Source organism: Eubalaena glacialis, chromosome 19 (genome assembly GCF_028564815.1).
Source record: "Eubalaena glacialis isolate mEubGla1 chromosome 19, mEubGla1.1.hap2.+ XY, whole genome shotgun sequence".
NCBI lineage: Eukaryota > Metazoa > Chordata > Mammalia > Artiodactyla > Balaenidae > Eubalaena > Eubalaena glacialis.
Genome location: NC_083734.1, coordinates 51,152,095 through 51,168,046, shown reverse-complemented (window position 1 = coordinate 51,168,046; position 15,952 = coordinate 51,152,095). Strand labels below are relative to the sequence as shown.

At 49.4% G+C, this 15,952-nt stretch overlaps 1 protein-coding gene across 1 annotated transcript; it reads right to left on the bottom strand.

Moving 5' to 3' along the window:
• Nucleotides 1-9,951: 9,951 nt before the first annotated feature.
• Nucleotides 9,952-10,530, bottom strand: LOC133080867 (testis-expressed protein 19-like). Its single transcript, XM_061176948.1, has one exon. The coding sequence runs from the start codon at nt 10,528-10,530 to the stop codon at nt 9,952-9,954; it is 579 nt and encodes a 192-aa protein (XP_061032931.1).
• Between the last annotated feature and the right edge of the window lie 5,422 nt (nt 10,531-15,952).

Below are 15,952 nucleotides of genomic sequence, written 5' to 3'. Positions count from 1 at the left end.
GGCTATGAACCAGGAAGACGGCCCTCACCAGATACTGAATCTGCTAGCACCCTGATCTTGGACTTCCAGGCTCCAGACTGTGAGAAATAAGTATCTGTTGTTTATAAGCTGCCCAGTCTGGGGTGCTCTGTTGTAGCAGGCCAGGCTGACTAAGACACTCCAAGTGAACAAAAAAAAAATCCAGTTTTTAAAAATACCAAGGGGATAGTACATGTTCATTATGGAAAATTTGGCAAATTCAAAGCATTGTGCACGAAGACATAAGATACTCAGATTCCCAGCATCTAGAGATAGGGTTTCCGTTCATTCATTAAGTTGCAAAACAGTCTTAAGCATAGCCGTGTGCCAAATTCTATCCATGATTTTGCAGTTTTCTTTCTGGACTTTCCCTGCCAGGTCATTATTTTCAGACATTCCTTTGTACGGTTTCCTTAGGAGTCTGGAAAGTACACCTGGCCCCCGGGGCCAGGGCGGGGTAGGGGGGTGGGGGGGTGGGCGTGCTGAACCTGCAGGTCGCTGGGCCACCCTGGAGACACACCAACCACACAGGTGTGGAAGGGTTTCCGGAGGAAGGGAGGTGCTAGGATGAGGGTTTTCATTGGGATCACAGTGAAAAGTCAAGGTCACAGGGCAGAAATGTGGAGGTTGGCAGCCTATTGCAAAAGCAGCAGGTTCCTCCTCCTTCCTGAAACATAAGTGCCCAGAATCAGGGGAGCAACAAGCCCAGCCCCTTTGCCCTTTCAACCTCAGCGGCTTGGAAGCCAGGCCTGGGGCATCAATGGCTTTAATTAGTGGGTGATTCCATTACCTCCTCCACCACATTCCTGGCCCTCCTGGTTTCCTGATGCTTGGGAAACGTGCTTCCTTTGCTGACTTGCATGCAGCTTAGATTTGGAGACCACATGCATGGTTTAATAGCATCTCTCTTAGTGGTTTTCCTAATTATAAAACTGTTGCAAGTGGGGAAACATCTTCTAAGACCCATCAGTCCTGTGCCCCCAAGCCACTGATGTAAAGGACTTTTAAACTTCTTCTATTACCGGGAGAACAGTGTCGACTTAAAAAAAATGCACAATGTGACAGTTGTGAGTTAAGTTTTATTTGGGGCAAAATGAGGACGGCAGCCCGGGAGACAGCATTTCGGATAGCTCTGAGAAACTGCTCCAAAGAAGCAGGGGGGAAGGTCAGTATATATGTGATTTTGGTGAAGGGGGAGTACATTCAATCAAGCACATATTTTTTTACAGAAGGTTTCTGCTAGTCTCTTGCGGGTTACTGCTACTCACGAGGAGCAGATGTCACCACGAAGGATTTTAGTGCTTTTCTAGATACAAGGAGATACAAGAATTGGGCTCATAAATTCAGGTCCTGAAAATATCTAACTATCTGAAGACCTGTTCTGCCAGTTTTTCCCAGAGCACAGAGTGCTTCATTTCTGCTCTCCACCTGAACTCCCTTCAGGGGGTGTTGAAAGTCAGCAGCTGCAGCAGCACATGATTTAATCCTTGTAGAGGTAGACGGCAAGTGCCAATGGAAAATGCCAATTTGTAGTTGACAACTGCATTTATTTATTTATTATTATTTTTTAAATTTTATTTTATTTATTTATTTATTTATTTGGTTGCATTGGGTCTTCGTTGCTGCACGCGGGCTTTCTCTAGTTGCATGGAGCGGGGGCTACTCTTTGTTGCGGTGTGCGGGCTTCTCATTGCAGTGGTTTCTCTTGTTGCGGAGCTCGGGCTTTAGGCGTGCGGGCTTCAGTAGTTGTAGCACGTGGGCTCAGTAGTTGTGGCTCGTGGGCTCTAGAGCGCAGGCTCAGTAGTTGTCGCGCACAGGCTTAGCTGCTCCGCAACGTGTGGGGTCTTCCTGGACCAGGGATCAAACCCGTGTCCCCTGCATTGGCAGGCGGATTCTTTTTTTTTTTTTTTTTTTAATTTATTTTTGGCTGTGTTGGGTCTTCGTTTCTGTGCGAGGGCTTTCTTTAGTTGTGGCGAGTGGGGGCCACTCTTCATCGCGGTGCGCGGGCCTCTCACTATCGCGGCCTCTCTTGTTGCAGAGCACAGGCTCCAGACGCGCAGGCTCAGTAGTTGTGGCTCACGGGCCCAGTTGATCCGCGGCATGTGGGATCTTCCCAGACCAGGGCTCGAACCCGTGTCCCCTGCATTGGCAGGCAGATTCTCAACCACCGCGCCACCAGGGAAGCCCCTGGCAGGCGGATTCTTAACCACTGCACCACCGGGGAAGTCCTGACAACCGCATTTAAATTGACACAGATTTCCTGTGTCGTCTGGGGCTGAGCATGTGAGCGCATTTTAGCTCAAATGTCTTGAGAGTCCAACACCTAGAATCCTGCTTTTTGAATGGGAGCAGAATTTGCAGCTTTAACCAAGGGCTGTGCATGGGCTGTCTGACATAAGGTGTGTCATTTCCTCCCTAGGCAGGCCCCATCCCACCGCAGGGACAGCATGTCACTCTGCCCTATTACTTGGTGTGTTCAAAAAGCATAGATGTTAAGAGATGGTGTTTTAGGCCAAAATGACCCTGGAATCAGGCCCTTTCATCGCAATGCATGCTGTCCAAGCACGGCCCCTTCTCGAGCCCTCTCCCCAGTTCCCTCAGGGCAGAGAGTGTGGTTTTCAGAACAAGATGCCCAGGGTGTGAACCAGTCAACACCAGGCCCTGAACAGGCTGCAGAGAAGGTTCTGTGTGTGAGGGTGACCTTTGGCCCAGGATGCAGGGCCCTGGATTCTGACACGGCACCTCGTGCTTCTCCAGTTCTCAGGGGGCCTGACCCAGCCTGGAGCCCAGCTGAGGGGACACACCCGGCTGTCGGGGCTCTGGGCCCCATCAGCCGGTGTGAACTTGGTTGTTTGAAGCCTCTCAGCGCTCGCCTCACACTGTCTTGGGGTTGAACGCCCTGTGTAAGTACACGCATGTCATCCGGGGCCTGGCACAGGGTAAGCCCCAGAAAAGCGTGACTGTTCCTGGAGTTGTGTTACAAAGATCAGCTCCAGGACCCAACTTGGAGTCCCCCCAGCAGCGTAACCTGCTCCCAGAGTCACAGGGAGTGTTTGTGGGAGCCCATGCTGCCAGCCACGGCCTGTTTATTGCAGAGAATCTCAGTTGTCACAGAAAGAAGTAAAACGGTCCTTGAGGACAGTGCCACATCAGTCCTGGCTGGGTGGCCTCAGGCCCCGCACCGCCGGTGGAGCTCAGCACAGTGACATAGCACCCCGCACACCTGCACCCCACTCACAGGCCTTGTTGCAGCAAAAACAGAAATGAGTAAACGGCCTTAGGCACATACCAGCCAAACAGGCCTGCAAGAGTTAAGCAATCTTGGTTATTCTTTGGCTGTTACTACTAACAAACACTTGTAGCTAGACTTGTCCTTCACAAAGCTAAACAAAACTAATCACTCTCTGATTCCATATGAATTATACTCTGCACCTGGCATTCTTCTCCCCCTACACTCCCTTATAGGATTCTGCATCTCAGAAGGAGGAAGGTCACCGCGGATAACTTCAGGGACACCAGACCAGGTTGCTGAGCCTCCTGACACCAGCTTTTGGCTGTAAATTTGCAGATGAAAAAAAAAAAAGCAAGACCTTCATTGCTTTGAGCCTTATTACTTACCCGCAGACCATGAGCCCCAGGAGGTAAACCTCTCTCTATTCCCAGAAATGGGGAGCACAGTTCTTGAGGTGCTAGCCTGCTATGTTACCCCCTTTGCCAGGCAAAGATTAAAGCCATTTTTCTCATTCCTCCAAAACTCTGTCTCGGTATTTCTTTTCGGCATTAGTACATAGAGAGCCAAGATTTTCAGCATCAGCCTCTGCATGGCCTGGGTTTTCCATCTGCAGGGGGAGCCTGGATGGGTCACCCCCTTGGCCCTTCTCGATGCTTCTCTGTGTCTCTGCCCCACCCAGACTGTGGACATGGGCTGCAGACAGGGTGAGAATGTTACAGTCGTATGTTTTCTTATTTCCACAGTAGTTCTTGTTCATTTTATTTATTTAGGTTTTTTTTTTTAATGTGGACCATTTTTAAAGTCTTTATTGAATTTCTTACAATATTGCTTCCGTTTTATGTTTTGGTTTTTTGACCACAAGGCATGTGGGATCTTAGCTCCCCAACCAGGGATCGAACCTGCACCCCCTACACTGGAAGGCGAAGTCTTTAACCACTGGACCGCCAGGGAAGTCCCCAGTTCTTGTTCATTTTAGAAGCCATGGAAAACACAGGCAAGCAGAAAACCCTCCCCAAAGGTGGCCTTGGCCAACATCTGGTTCTCAGTCCTGTAACTTTGTGGTCCCTGCGTTTGGGGCCCAGCCCTCTGTACCCCAAGGTATTAATCAAGTCTTCTATTTACTTCAATTCACCAGAAATGGACTGGGTGGGTGGGGCCTGGGAACCAAGGTACCTGCTCTGAGGGCCCCGGGGACGAGCCCAGTGGCAGGGGAACATGCATGCAGCTTAGACACTGCACACCTGCACTTGCACACGCAGACATGTACCCAGTGCACACTCACAGCAGGTCTCCAGGGCTGGGGTGGCAGCAGAACTGGACTGGGGGGTGGTTTGGACATGCCCCCAGCCCACCAGATGGGGCTCTGCCGAGAGAGGACTCAGGACCCTGAAGACCCCATGTCAACGTCCTGATTCTACAGATCAGAAAGCAGAGGCCAGAGCAGATCGCAGAGTCGGGAGTTCTCTGGAGGTTTTAAAGGACAGGCCCTTAGTTCTGGTTCTGTCGGGAGCTGGGCCGGTATTCATTGGGCTGGGGCTCCTTTTAGGAGGCCATGGTTTGGGGTAGGGACACACCAGTCCACAGAGCCTGAAGTCACCACCAGGGGATGCCATTGGCAAATGGTAAGTTGGTGCCGGAGTCCCAGGCCTGGAAATGGATGCTGCCGCCCCAGGGCTGCTCCCCAATGTCCCTGCGATCCCCAGGAACGAGGGCCCTGCCACAGGCCAATGGGGCAGGTCAGGGGCGCCTGGAAGCTCCTAGTTTCCGTGATCTTTTCACCACCCAATGATTTATGGGTGTGATTCAGTCTCATGTTTATGTGCTGGTTTTCTCTAGTTGTGGGTCTTTAAACAAAAGTGCAATGCAGGGCTTCCCTGGTGGCGCAGTGGTTAAGAATCCGCCTGCCAGTGCAGGGAACACGGGTTCGAACCCTGGTCCGGGAAGATCCCACATGCCGCGGAGCAACTAAGCCCGTGCGCCACAACTACTGAGCCTGCGCTCTAGAGCCCGTGCTTTGCAACAAGAGAAGCCACCACAATGAGAAGCCCAAGCACCACAACGAAGAGTAGCCCCTGCTCGCTGCAAGTAGAGAAAGCCCGCACGCAGCAATGAAGACCCAACGCAGCCAAAAATAAATAAGTAAAATAAATTAAAAAAAAAAAAGTGCAATGCACAGCAGGGATGGGGCGCCTGAGAAGGGTCCTTGCACACAAGGGGCTGTCATATCCACACTGCTGCTTCCAGATGAGATCCTCATTTGGCAAGGGGTGGGCATGTTCCCCCCACCTTCACGGGAGAAGGGAGGCAGCTCAGAGCCCGCTGCCTTGGCAGGAGCCCAGGAGCCCACCCACCTGGAGCTGGAGCTGGGAGCTGGGCCAGTGTGGTAAAGCAGGAGGCATGGCTGTGCTGCCCCCCTGGGGCCGTTTGTGTGCCTGGTGGTGTCCCCTCATGGCATCCCCTCCTGGTATCCCCTCTGAGCGTCCTCTCACGGCTCCCCTCAAGGAGTCCCCTCATGGCTGCCCCCCTTGGTATTTTCCTCACGGCATCTCCTCATGATGTTCCCCCATGGCATCCCCGAATGATGTTTCTTTCCCTCATGGTGTCCCCTCATGACATCCCCTGATGATGTGTCCCTCATGGTGTCTCCTCCTGGCCCCCTCATAGTGTCCTCTCTTTGTGTCCCCTCATGATTCCCTTCCTGGCATCCCTTCAGGACACCCCCTCATGGCATCCCCCACTGTGTCCAGCAATGGGATCCATGGTGGTGACGACAGCTGCCCACGTATGTTCGGTGGTTTCTCCAGTGCAGGACTGTCCACGGCCTGTGGATGGGATCCTCATGGAGCGGAAGTTGAGTCAATGTGGCCTGTGCCTGTGTCAAATGTCTGACCCTCCCAGCTCACTCTCTGTACAAGTTTGGTTTTGCTCTGACTTCAACACGAACAGATTAAACTGAAATGAATATGAAAACTGTTTTTAACTGAAAAATGTGTTATTCATCGAGAGCCTCAGTCTTTCACTCCAATGACAGACAGTGATGAGCTTGGTCTCCGTGAGGGCAGGCTGGCAGTCGCTGAGGCCACATCGCTATGGTTTGCCCAGAATTTTTAATCCTCAGCATTTTTCCTTAGTTTCCTTTAATGTGTGTTTTTAAGGAGATGACATTTTTATAGGGTGATGAGAGGAAAAAAAAGAAAATCTACCAGGAGCATCCCAGGTTTACGTCTTTCATGTTTGGTGTATTTAAGCAAAGGGGTCTCTGGCTCACGGGTTCCACATCCATGGGGCCGCCTCTCCATTTCTCACGTGGGGCCAGAGCGGGAGTCTTTGTCCAGATCAGCACCACTCAGCCGAGTCCCTTCCGCCCCCTCACTTGCCATCCCCCACCCAGCCTGCAGTGACCCCGCCTGCCTCAGGCACCCACGAGACAAGGGGGTGAACCCACAGCCACCCTCTCCCCACACCCACACGTGCAGGTGGCTGTGCTCACCATGAATTTGGAGGGCAGGTGGTCTGAAAACAGAACCCTCTGCAAGAAGAGGCGGCTTTTAGCTGTGAGGTGAGATGGACATTTTGAGGTATCAGGTCTCGGCTGCTAGCCTCCCATGTAAACTTTCTGAAAGAAAAAAACAATATTGCTACATTCCAGGGAAACAAACACAGTAAATCCAGGTGGTCTGTGTGGCCCTGAGATGGGGCTGGGAACCCCAAAGGCTGGAGGAGTGTCAGCCTGATGCAAAGGCATTTTTGAGGGATGCCCTGTGCCCTCAGACCCTGCCCTGGGCCCGACCTGGTCACTGGCTTGGGGTCTGGCCTGTCTGGGGGCAGCATTTCCAAAGGTCTGAGCCTCCGGAGCACCTTGTCGGGCCTTTCCCTGACCTCTCCCCAAGAAACACCAGTGCCCCCCACTCACGGGGCTGCTCAAAGCTGTGTCAAAGACCTTCCCAAGCAGGTCTCTGCTGACTCCACAGGGCAGCCTCTGCCCTTGCTGTTGTTGGCGAAACCCCACCCCGGGGAGGAGGGGGGTCTGCTTCCACCTCCCCCACCCCCTAATTTGGTCCCCAGCTGCCCAGAAACCCACCTTTAAATGGTGTCAGGTTATCTGCTAATGTGTCCGGCTACAGTGGCAAGGACATGCATAATGGTGAGGAAACCCCCGTGCCCCTTCAGGCAAAGGGCTCTGTGGTTCCCACACACATTTGCTCCTTTCCTGCTCAGGGACTATTGTCTACACAACCTGCTGGGGCTTCTGGACCAGTCACAGACTCTGGATTCAGAAGGGGAAGCCCTGGCCATGAGGGAAAATAGTGGACTCTGAGCCTCAACCAGGCTTTGGACCTGCCCGGGGCAGATGATAATACCCACCTCACCTAGATCCCCCCCGAGAAGTTCTCAGAACAGTGCTGGCCACAGCTGGATGTCGGTGCCCGGGCCCTCTCTTCCTGCACCTCCCGAAGCCATTCTTCCTACTTAAGAGTAACATGCAGAGACCACACTTTAAAAATATATATTTTTTAGACAAAAAATTCTAAATATCTACAGAAAAATGAATAGTACAATACATACCAAACATCGACAGCACTCTCTATCTCTGAGAGTTGTGTTACCGGTGATGTTAATTTTCCTCTTACTTACTTATCTGTTTCCTAAATTTTGGACAATGGATATGCATTATTTTGAAATAAGCAAACAATACTGGAGGTTATTTTTTAAAGGACAGTCTCTCAATGCATGATGACCAGAGCACGCGAAGACGGACTACAGAGGTTCCCGGTCTCACAGAGCTCTGGTGAGAGACGTGACCAGGGCACGTGGATATGCTTCCACACTGCAGTGTCCTGGTCCCCTGGAAGGAGAGAGGCAACAAGAGGTCAGTAGGTGGGCAAAGCAAATAAGACAAGGAGGGGTGGGCTGGAAGGGATGGGAGGCTCTCTGGAAAGTGACTCACTTGGCACATCTGACTCTCCTCATTCACCACATTCTACATTCTCAGGTGTCTTTTATCACCCGTCTCCTTCCTAGAGCGGAAACTCCATCCCGTAGAACCCTCCTCCATCTGTTTTCTGTACTGACATATCCCTTGGGCCTGCAACAGTGCATGGTGCACAGTAGGGCTCATTAAATGTTTAGAGATTGATGGTTTCCAGTACCAATCACAGAACAGTCATCACACAGATGTGAAATGTTGACCCCAGAATTTACTGACATTCTATTCACCCAAAGGTCTGCATGGCACGTGCCTATGTCACAAGGTCATTGGTGTGAGTTAGTGTGAATGTGAATGTGTTCGTGTGTGTTGGATCCAAAGTTCCATAAACCATGCCTGGGATTTTGACTGGATATTCATTTGGTTATCAGACTATCTGGGGGAAGAAGGGGAAACAGACACTGCTCACCATTGCATCCACTCTTCCAGGAATACTTTCTCTGGGCCAATCCTCTGTCCTTCCCAGGGATTGAAATAGGAAAGGCCCAGACAGGGTCACCCTCAGGCTTCCTAACCATCACTAACCTGGAAGCTATAGATTTTCTTAGCCATCCTGGTCAACTGTGACTGCGGAAGCGGGAGTTGCCAGGATTGATCTGTTCCTGAGAGGGAGAGGAAAGGAGAACCAACAAAGACTTTCTGAGGAAGAGCTCTGGACAACACTTGATGCAAAACTCTATGACTTTATTTAGTTAAAAATGACACAAAACAGGAACTAAATAAGCAAACTGCATAAAACTACCAATATTTGAAACAAGGTCTCTCCCACTGCAGAGTCCCCAGTGCTGATAACTGGGTCCTGTGGAACCCAGAGGCCATTGGGTAAAGGCAAGCACATGTCCCTGTGGTCCCCAAAGTCCAGCGTGTTCCTGGGAGTGTGTCACACCTGAGACATCCCTCCCCACAGCCAGGGTCTGCGTGCTGTTCCCCACTTCACACACTGCACGGCAACCACTCACCCAGCACATCCTGAATAGCCTCAAATTCCTAACTCCATGACATTTGACAGAGAACTTCTCTCCCAGTTACAGGTGTTTGGGTCCCTTCCCCCTTAGGCTGTGGTGGGTGCTGTTTCTCAGTCTCTGGGCCACTCACCATTCTTCCTCCCCATGCCCAAGTCTCCAACCTTTGCTAATTGCTAATAACAACCCTGGCTGTTGTGGAGGGGTCAGTCCGTCCCAGCCTCTGGTGTCCTGGGGAAGCCAGGACAATGGTGACCACTTGGGCCTCAGTTCCTCAGTTCAGGGGCCCTGGGCTGAGCGTCTGGAAACATGGCAGCTCCCCCAGGGCTGAGGCTCCCATGACAGCCAGGCTCTCCCCAGGCCCTCTGGGCCCACTGGTGCTGGGATCCCATCCTTGGGTGGAGGACTGTGGCCTAGAGGCCGAGTCCCCCTCCTCTGCCTCCCTCTTGGTCCAGGGTGAATAAGAGAGGCTGGTGAATCCCCTCTTAAGCAGGGCTGAGTCCGCAGGGACCAGCTCTTCATTCTGCCCTGGAGGAGAGGATTCCAGAATGCTTAGCCTCCACCGGCGCAGGTCCTGCTTCTGGGGTGCATCTTGGAGTCTCACCACCCTCACCTCATCAGCCTCCAGCAGCAGTTTCCAACACTGGTCTGGGGTCCTCAGGGCCCATCCTGGCTTCATCTTCCACAGGTAGACGGCATCCTAGCAGCCCACCATAAAGATGACCTGCAGGTCCAGTAACGAGGCCTTGGCCTCAACAGGGTCCGTGGCCCGGGTGGTGCCCAGCTCCAATACCATGGGCTCCCGCCGGGGGCAGGTCCACTTTGAAAACCTCCTGCCATGGAGGAGAGGGGCTTGGCCAGTGTGAGCAGGTAGGGAGTCCCCCAAATCTCCAGGGAAGGCTTTGGGTCCAGTCAGCATCCTCAGCACCCAGGCCCAGGGCTGTGGCATCCTGAGGCTCCAGCTCGGTGGGCACAAAGTGATCGTCCAGGCCCACCTCTTCTGACTCCACAGGGCCTGACGCCAGGGTGCCCGACCCCCAGTCCACAGACCCACCCTGTGCAGGCTGCCCTTGGCCCTGCCCCCAGCTTGGTCCCATCCCCGGGGATGCCCCCTGCTCAGACCCTGCCTCAGTGTGGTCCATCAGCTCAGGGTCCCAACCTTCATCTTCCCAGTCTTCCGGCTCCAGCAACTGTCTAAGGTCCAGAAAGGCAGCCTTGAAGCAAGCGAAGCAGACCCTTAGCTGGCTGCCATGTTGAAGCTCATACATCCAGGACGTGTGGAGGTAGGACATGCCCTCCGCCTCACACCGCATGCTGACTGGGGGGCACATGGCCACGCCGCCTACAGGACTTGCTGGGATCTTAGGGGGTCTGGCCCACAGGTGGGGGGCACAGTGAAGTGCTGGGGGGGGCAGGGAGGAGGGGGTGTGAGAACGAGGAGGAGAACGGTGCGGATCAGGAGGAGGACGAAGGTGTTTCCTGTGTGGGGATTTGGGGTGGGGGTGGATGAACTGGGTCCTAATCCAACAGGGACCTGCAGAGGTTGGGAGGGACAAACTTCTGGAATTGTCTTCAGCTGATGCAAGTGTTCTGTCCTCTGGGAACTGCAGAGGAAAGCAGTGAGGTTAGGGCCCCCCAGCAGGCAGGTGGGAGCAGGTCACGCAGGGACGAGTTGGGTGCAAGGACCTTTGGGGTCAGACCCGGCCCTTTCGCTCTGCCTCTGCTCAGTTTAGCTGATCTGGGGCCAGTGGGCCACACAGCCTCTCCCCCACCCAACTCCCTACCCTCCCACCTCAGGGATCCCCAAACCCAGTCCGCCTTGCCTGATGGAACTGAAGGAAACTGAGGCAACCTGTCACAACCTGAGGGAACCTGAGAGAACCTGACTGAACCTGACAAAACCTGAGGGAAACTGTCGGAACCTGATGCAAGCTGTCAGAACCTGAGGGAACCTGTCAGAACCTCAATAAATCTCACAGAACCTGTCAGAACCTTATGGAACCTGACAGAGCTGTCAGAACCTGACGAAACCTGAGGGAACCTGACAGAACCTGAGAGAATCTGTCAGAACCTGAGGAAGCCTCACAGAACCTGAGAGAACCTGACTAAACCTGACAAAACCTGAGAGAAACTGTCGGAACCTGATGGTAGCTGTCAGAACCTGAGGGAACCTGTCAGAACCTGAACAAATCTGACCGAATCTGACAGAACCTGACAGAACCTGACTGAATCTGAGAGAAGCTGTTGGAACCTGACTGAACCTGGGAACCTGAAGAAACCTGTCAGAACATGACAGAACCTGAGAGAAACTGCCAGAAACTGAGGGAACCTGTCAGAACCTAAGGGAAGCTGTCAGAACCTGATTGAACCTGAGGGAACCTGTGAGAATCTGATAGAACCTGAGTGAACCTGCGAGAACTTGACGGAACCTTACTGAACCTGTCAGAAACTGATGGAACCTGAGGGAACCTGTCAGAACCTTACGGAACCTGAGAGAGCTGTCAGAACCTGACAGAACCTGAGGGATCCTCACAGAACCTGAGAGAATCTGTCAGAACCAGTCAGAGGCTGACCAAATCTAATAGAATCTGACAGAACCTAACAGAACCTGAAGGAGTCTGACAGAACCACCCCCACCTGAGCTAGACCGTCTGGCCTGAGGCCATGCTGGACCACATGGGCTCTTCAGCCTCCAAGCCCCACACTCCACCAGCCCGCAGGCCCCAGACCCTCTCCTCAGTCCGAGGGGCTCTCTCCTGGCCTGGTGCCTCCCTCCTGTGGGCACCTGGGGGGAAAGGAAGGGACAGAGCCCGCCTAGGCATATAAAGGGCCATTTCCCATAGTGCTCTGGGCTCATCTGCATATCTCCCATGAGCCTCAGCCCACCAGGAAATGAAACTACTGAGTCATCCCCCTCCCCCACAGGAGAGCCTGTGCAGCCCCCAGGGGAGGGCATGCCTGTTTCCCCAACACTGTCCGCAGGGTGATTGTGCCTGTGATATTTGCTCCTCTGAGGGCTGAGAAGACTGTTCCTATCAGTGTTTCATTCTGCAGGTTTCTGAAATTGTGTGGGCAAGCATATCTCTTATGGTCATTGTCCCTTCATGGGTCCCTTGGGTGACCTACCTGGTCACGGGTCCTGTCCTTCTGTGGTTAAAATGGATTCCTTCTTTGTATCTCTTGATTAAAGTTTCTTTATGAATTTCAGAAACTGATCGATTGCCAATTATTTACATTTTAAGCACATTTCTGTCTCTTTGGCTTTTCACTTTTAAAATAAAGGCTCTTTATCTACAAATAATAATACAAGTAATAAACGCTGGAGAGAGTGTGGAGAAAATGGAAACCTCCTACATTGTTGGTGGGAATGTAAATTGGTGCAGCAACTATGGAGAAAGTGTAGAGGTTCCTCAAAAAACTAAAAACAGAGTTGCCATATGATCCAGCATATATCCAGAGAAAACTATAATTCAAAAATATACACACACCCCAATGTTCATAGCAGCACTATTCACAATAGCCAAGACATGGAAACAACCTAAATGTCCATCGACAGGTGAATGGATAAAGAAGATGTGTTATATATATACACAATGGATTATTACTCGGCCATAAAAAAGAACAAAATAATGCCATTTGCAGCAACATGGATGCAACTAGAGATCATCACACTAAGCGAAGTCAGAAAGAGAAAGACAAATACCATATGATATCACTTATATGTGGAATCTAAAACACGACACAAATGAACATATCTACGAAACAGAAACAGGTTCACAGACATAGGGAACAGACTTGTGGTCGCCAAGGTGGATGGTGGATGTGGGAGGGAAGGATTGGGAGTTTGGGATTAGCAGATGCAAACTATTATATACACAATTTTTACAAATTGTAAAATTTTTTGTTCTAATTCTGTGAAGAATGCCATTGGTAGGCTGATAGGGATTGCATTGAATCTATAGGTTGCTTTGGGTAGTCTAGTCATTTTCACAATATTGATTCTTCCAATCCAAGAACATGGTATATCTCTCCATCTGTTTGTGTCATCTTTGATTTCTTTCATCAGTATCTTATAGTTGTCTTTTGCCCCTTAGGTAGGTTTATTCCTAGGTATTTTATTCTTTTTGTTGCAATGGTAAATGGGAGTGTTTCCTTAATTTCTCTTTCTGATATTTCATTGCTAGTATATAGGAATGCAAGAGATTTCTGTGCATTAATTTTGTATCCTGCAACTTTACCAAATTCATTGATTAGCACCAGTAGTTTTCTGGTGGCATCTTTAGGATTTTCTATGTATGGTATCATGGCATCTGCAAACAGTGACAGTTTTACTTCTTCTTTTCCAATTCCTTTTATTTCTTCTTCTTCTCTGATTGCCATGGCTAAGACTTCCAAAACTATGTTGAATAATAGCGGCAAGAGTGGACATCCTTATCTTGTTCCTGATCTTAGAGGAAATGCTTTCAGTTTTTCACCATTGAGAATGATATTTGCTGTGCGTTTGTCGTATATGGCCTTTATTACATTGAGGTAGTTTCCCTCTATGCCCACTTTCTGGAGAGTTTTTATCATAAATGGATATTGAATTTTGTCAAAAGCTTTTTCTGCATCTACTGAGATGATCATATGGTTTTTATTCTTCAGTTTGTTAATGTGGTGTATCACATTGATTGATTTGCGTATACTGAAAAATCCTTGCCTTGCTGGGATCTCGCTTGATCATGGTGTATGATCCTTTTAATGTGTTGTTGGATTCTGTTTACTGGTATTTTGTTGAGGATTTTTGCATCTATATTCATCAGAGATATTGGTCTGTACTTTTCTTTTTTTGTGAGGCACTGTTTTTAGAGCAGTTTTGTGTTCACAGCAAAACTGAGGAGAAACTACAGAGAGTTCTTATATTCCCCCTGCCCCACACAGGCACAGCCTCCCTGTCAAACTCTGCACCAGATGGTACATTTGTAACCATCAGTGAACCTATAGTGACACACTAGTATCACTCAATGTCCAGTTTACATTAGGGTTCACTTTTAGTGTTGTTCAATCTATGGATTTGGACAAAAGTTTAATGACATATATCCACCGTTACAATAACATACATGGTAGTTTCACTGCCCTGAAAATCCTCTGCGTTCTCGCTATTCATCTCTCCCTATCCTCATCCCTGACAACCACTGATATTTTTTTCTCCATAGTTTTGCCTTTTCCAGAATGCCTTATAGTTGGAATCATACAATATGTAGCCTTCTCAGATTGGCTTCCTTCACTTAGTAATATGCATTTAAGTTTCCTCCACGTATTTTCATGGCTTGATAACTCATTTCTTTTTAGCGCTGAAAATTCCATTGTTGGGATGGACCACAGCTTATTTATCCATTCACTTACTGAAGGACATCTTGGCTGCTTCCAAGTTTTAGCAATTATGAACAAAGCTGCTATAAACATCGTGGGCAGAAAAAAAAAAATCATGTGCAGGTTTTTGTGTGGACATAAGTTTTCAACTCATTAGGCAAATACCAAGGAGTGCGATTTCTGGATCACTTGGTAAGAGTATGTTTAGTTTTCTAAGAAACCGCCAAACTGTCTTCCAAAGTGGCTGCACCATTTTGCGTTCCCACTAGCAATGATTGAGTGTTCCTGTTGCTCCACATCCTGGGCAGCATTTGGTGTTGTCTTTGTTCTGAATTTTGGCCATTCTGATAGGTGTGTAACGGTATCTCATGTTGTTTTAACTTTCAATTCCATAATGACATATGATGTGGAGCGTATTTTCACGTGCTTATTTACCATTTGTATACCTTCTTTGGTGAGATGTCTGTTCAGGTCTTTTGCCTATTTTTAAATCAGGTTGTTTATTTTCTTATTGTTAAGTTTTAAGAATTCTTTGTATATTTTGGATACCAGTTCTTCATCAAATGTGTCTTTTGGAAATATTTTCTCCCAGTCTTTGGTTTGTCTTCTCATTCTCTTGACAGTGTCTTTTGCAGAGCCGAAGTTTTTATTTTTAGTTAAATCCAGCTGATCAATTATCTCTTTGATAAATTGAGACTTTGATGTTACATCTAAAAAGTCATTGCCGGACTTCCCTGGTGGCCCAGTGGTTAAGAATCGCCTGCCAACGCAGGGGACACGGGTTTGAGCCCTGGTCCGGGAAGATCCCACATGCCATGGAGCAACTAAGCCCGTGCGCCACAACTACTGAGCCTGTGCTCTAGAGCCTGTGAGCCACAGCTACTGAAGCCCGCACACCTAGAGCCTGTGCTCTGGAACAAAGACAAGCCACTGCAGTGAGAAGCCCGTGCACTGCAATGAAGAGTAGCCCCCACTCACCGCAACTAGAGAAAGCCCGTGCGCAGCAATGAAGACCCAACACAGCCATAAATAAATAAATAAATAAATAAATAAATAAATAAATAAATAAATAAATAAAATAAAAAGTCATTGCTGTATCCAAAGTCATCTAGATTTTATCCTGTTATCTAATAGGAGTTTCACAGTTTTGCATTTTACATTTAGGTCTATGATCTATTTTGCATTGGTTTTTTGTGTAGGATCTGTGAATAGATTCATATTTTTGCATGTGGATGTTCACTGTTTGCAGCACCATTCGTTGAACAGACTATCTTTTCTTTACTGTATTGCCTTTGCCTCTTTGTCAAAGATCAGTTGACTATATTTATGTAGGTAACAGACACTTTTTAAAACAAAGACTTGTTTAGAGCCTTTTAGATATAATCAAATGTTAATCTTTTC

What these genes read in the sequence shown, in the direction of transcription:
- LOC133080867 (XM_061176948.1), bottom strand. Translation starts at nt 10,530, where the DNA reads ATGTGCCCCCCAGTCAGCATGCGGTGTGAGGCGGAGGGCATGTCCTAC.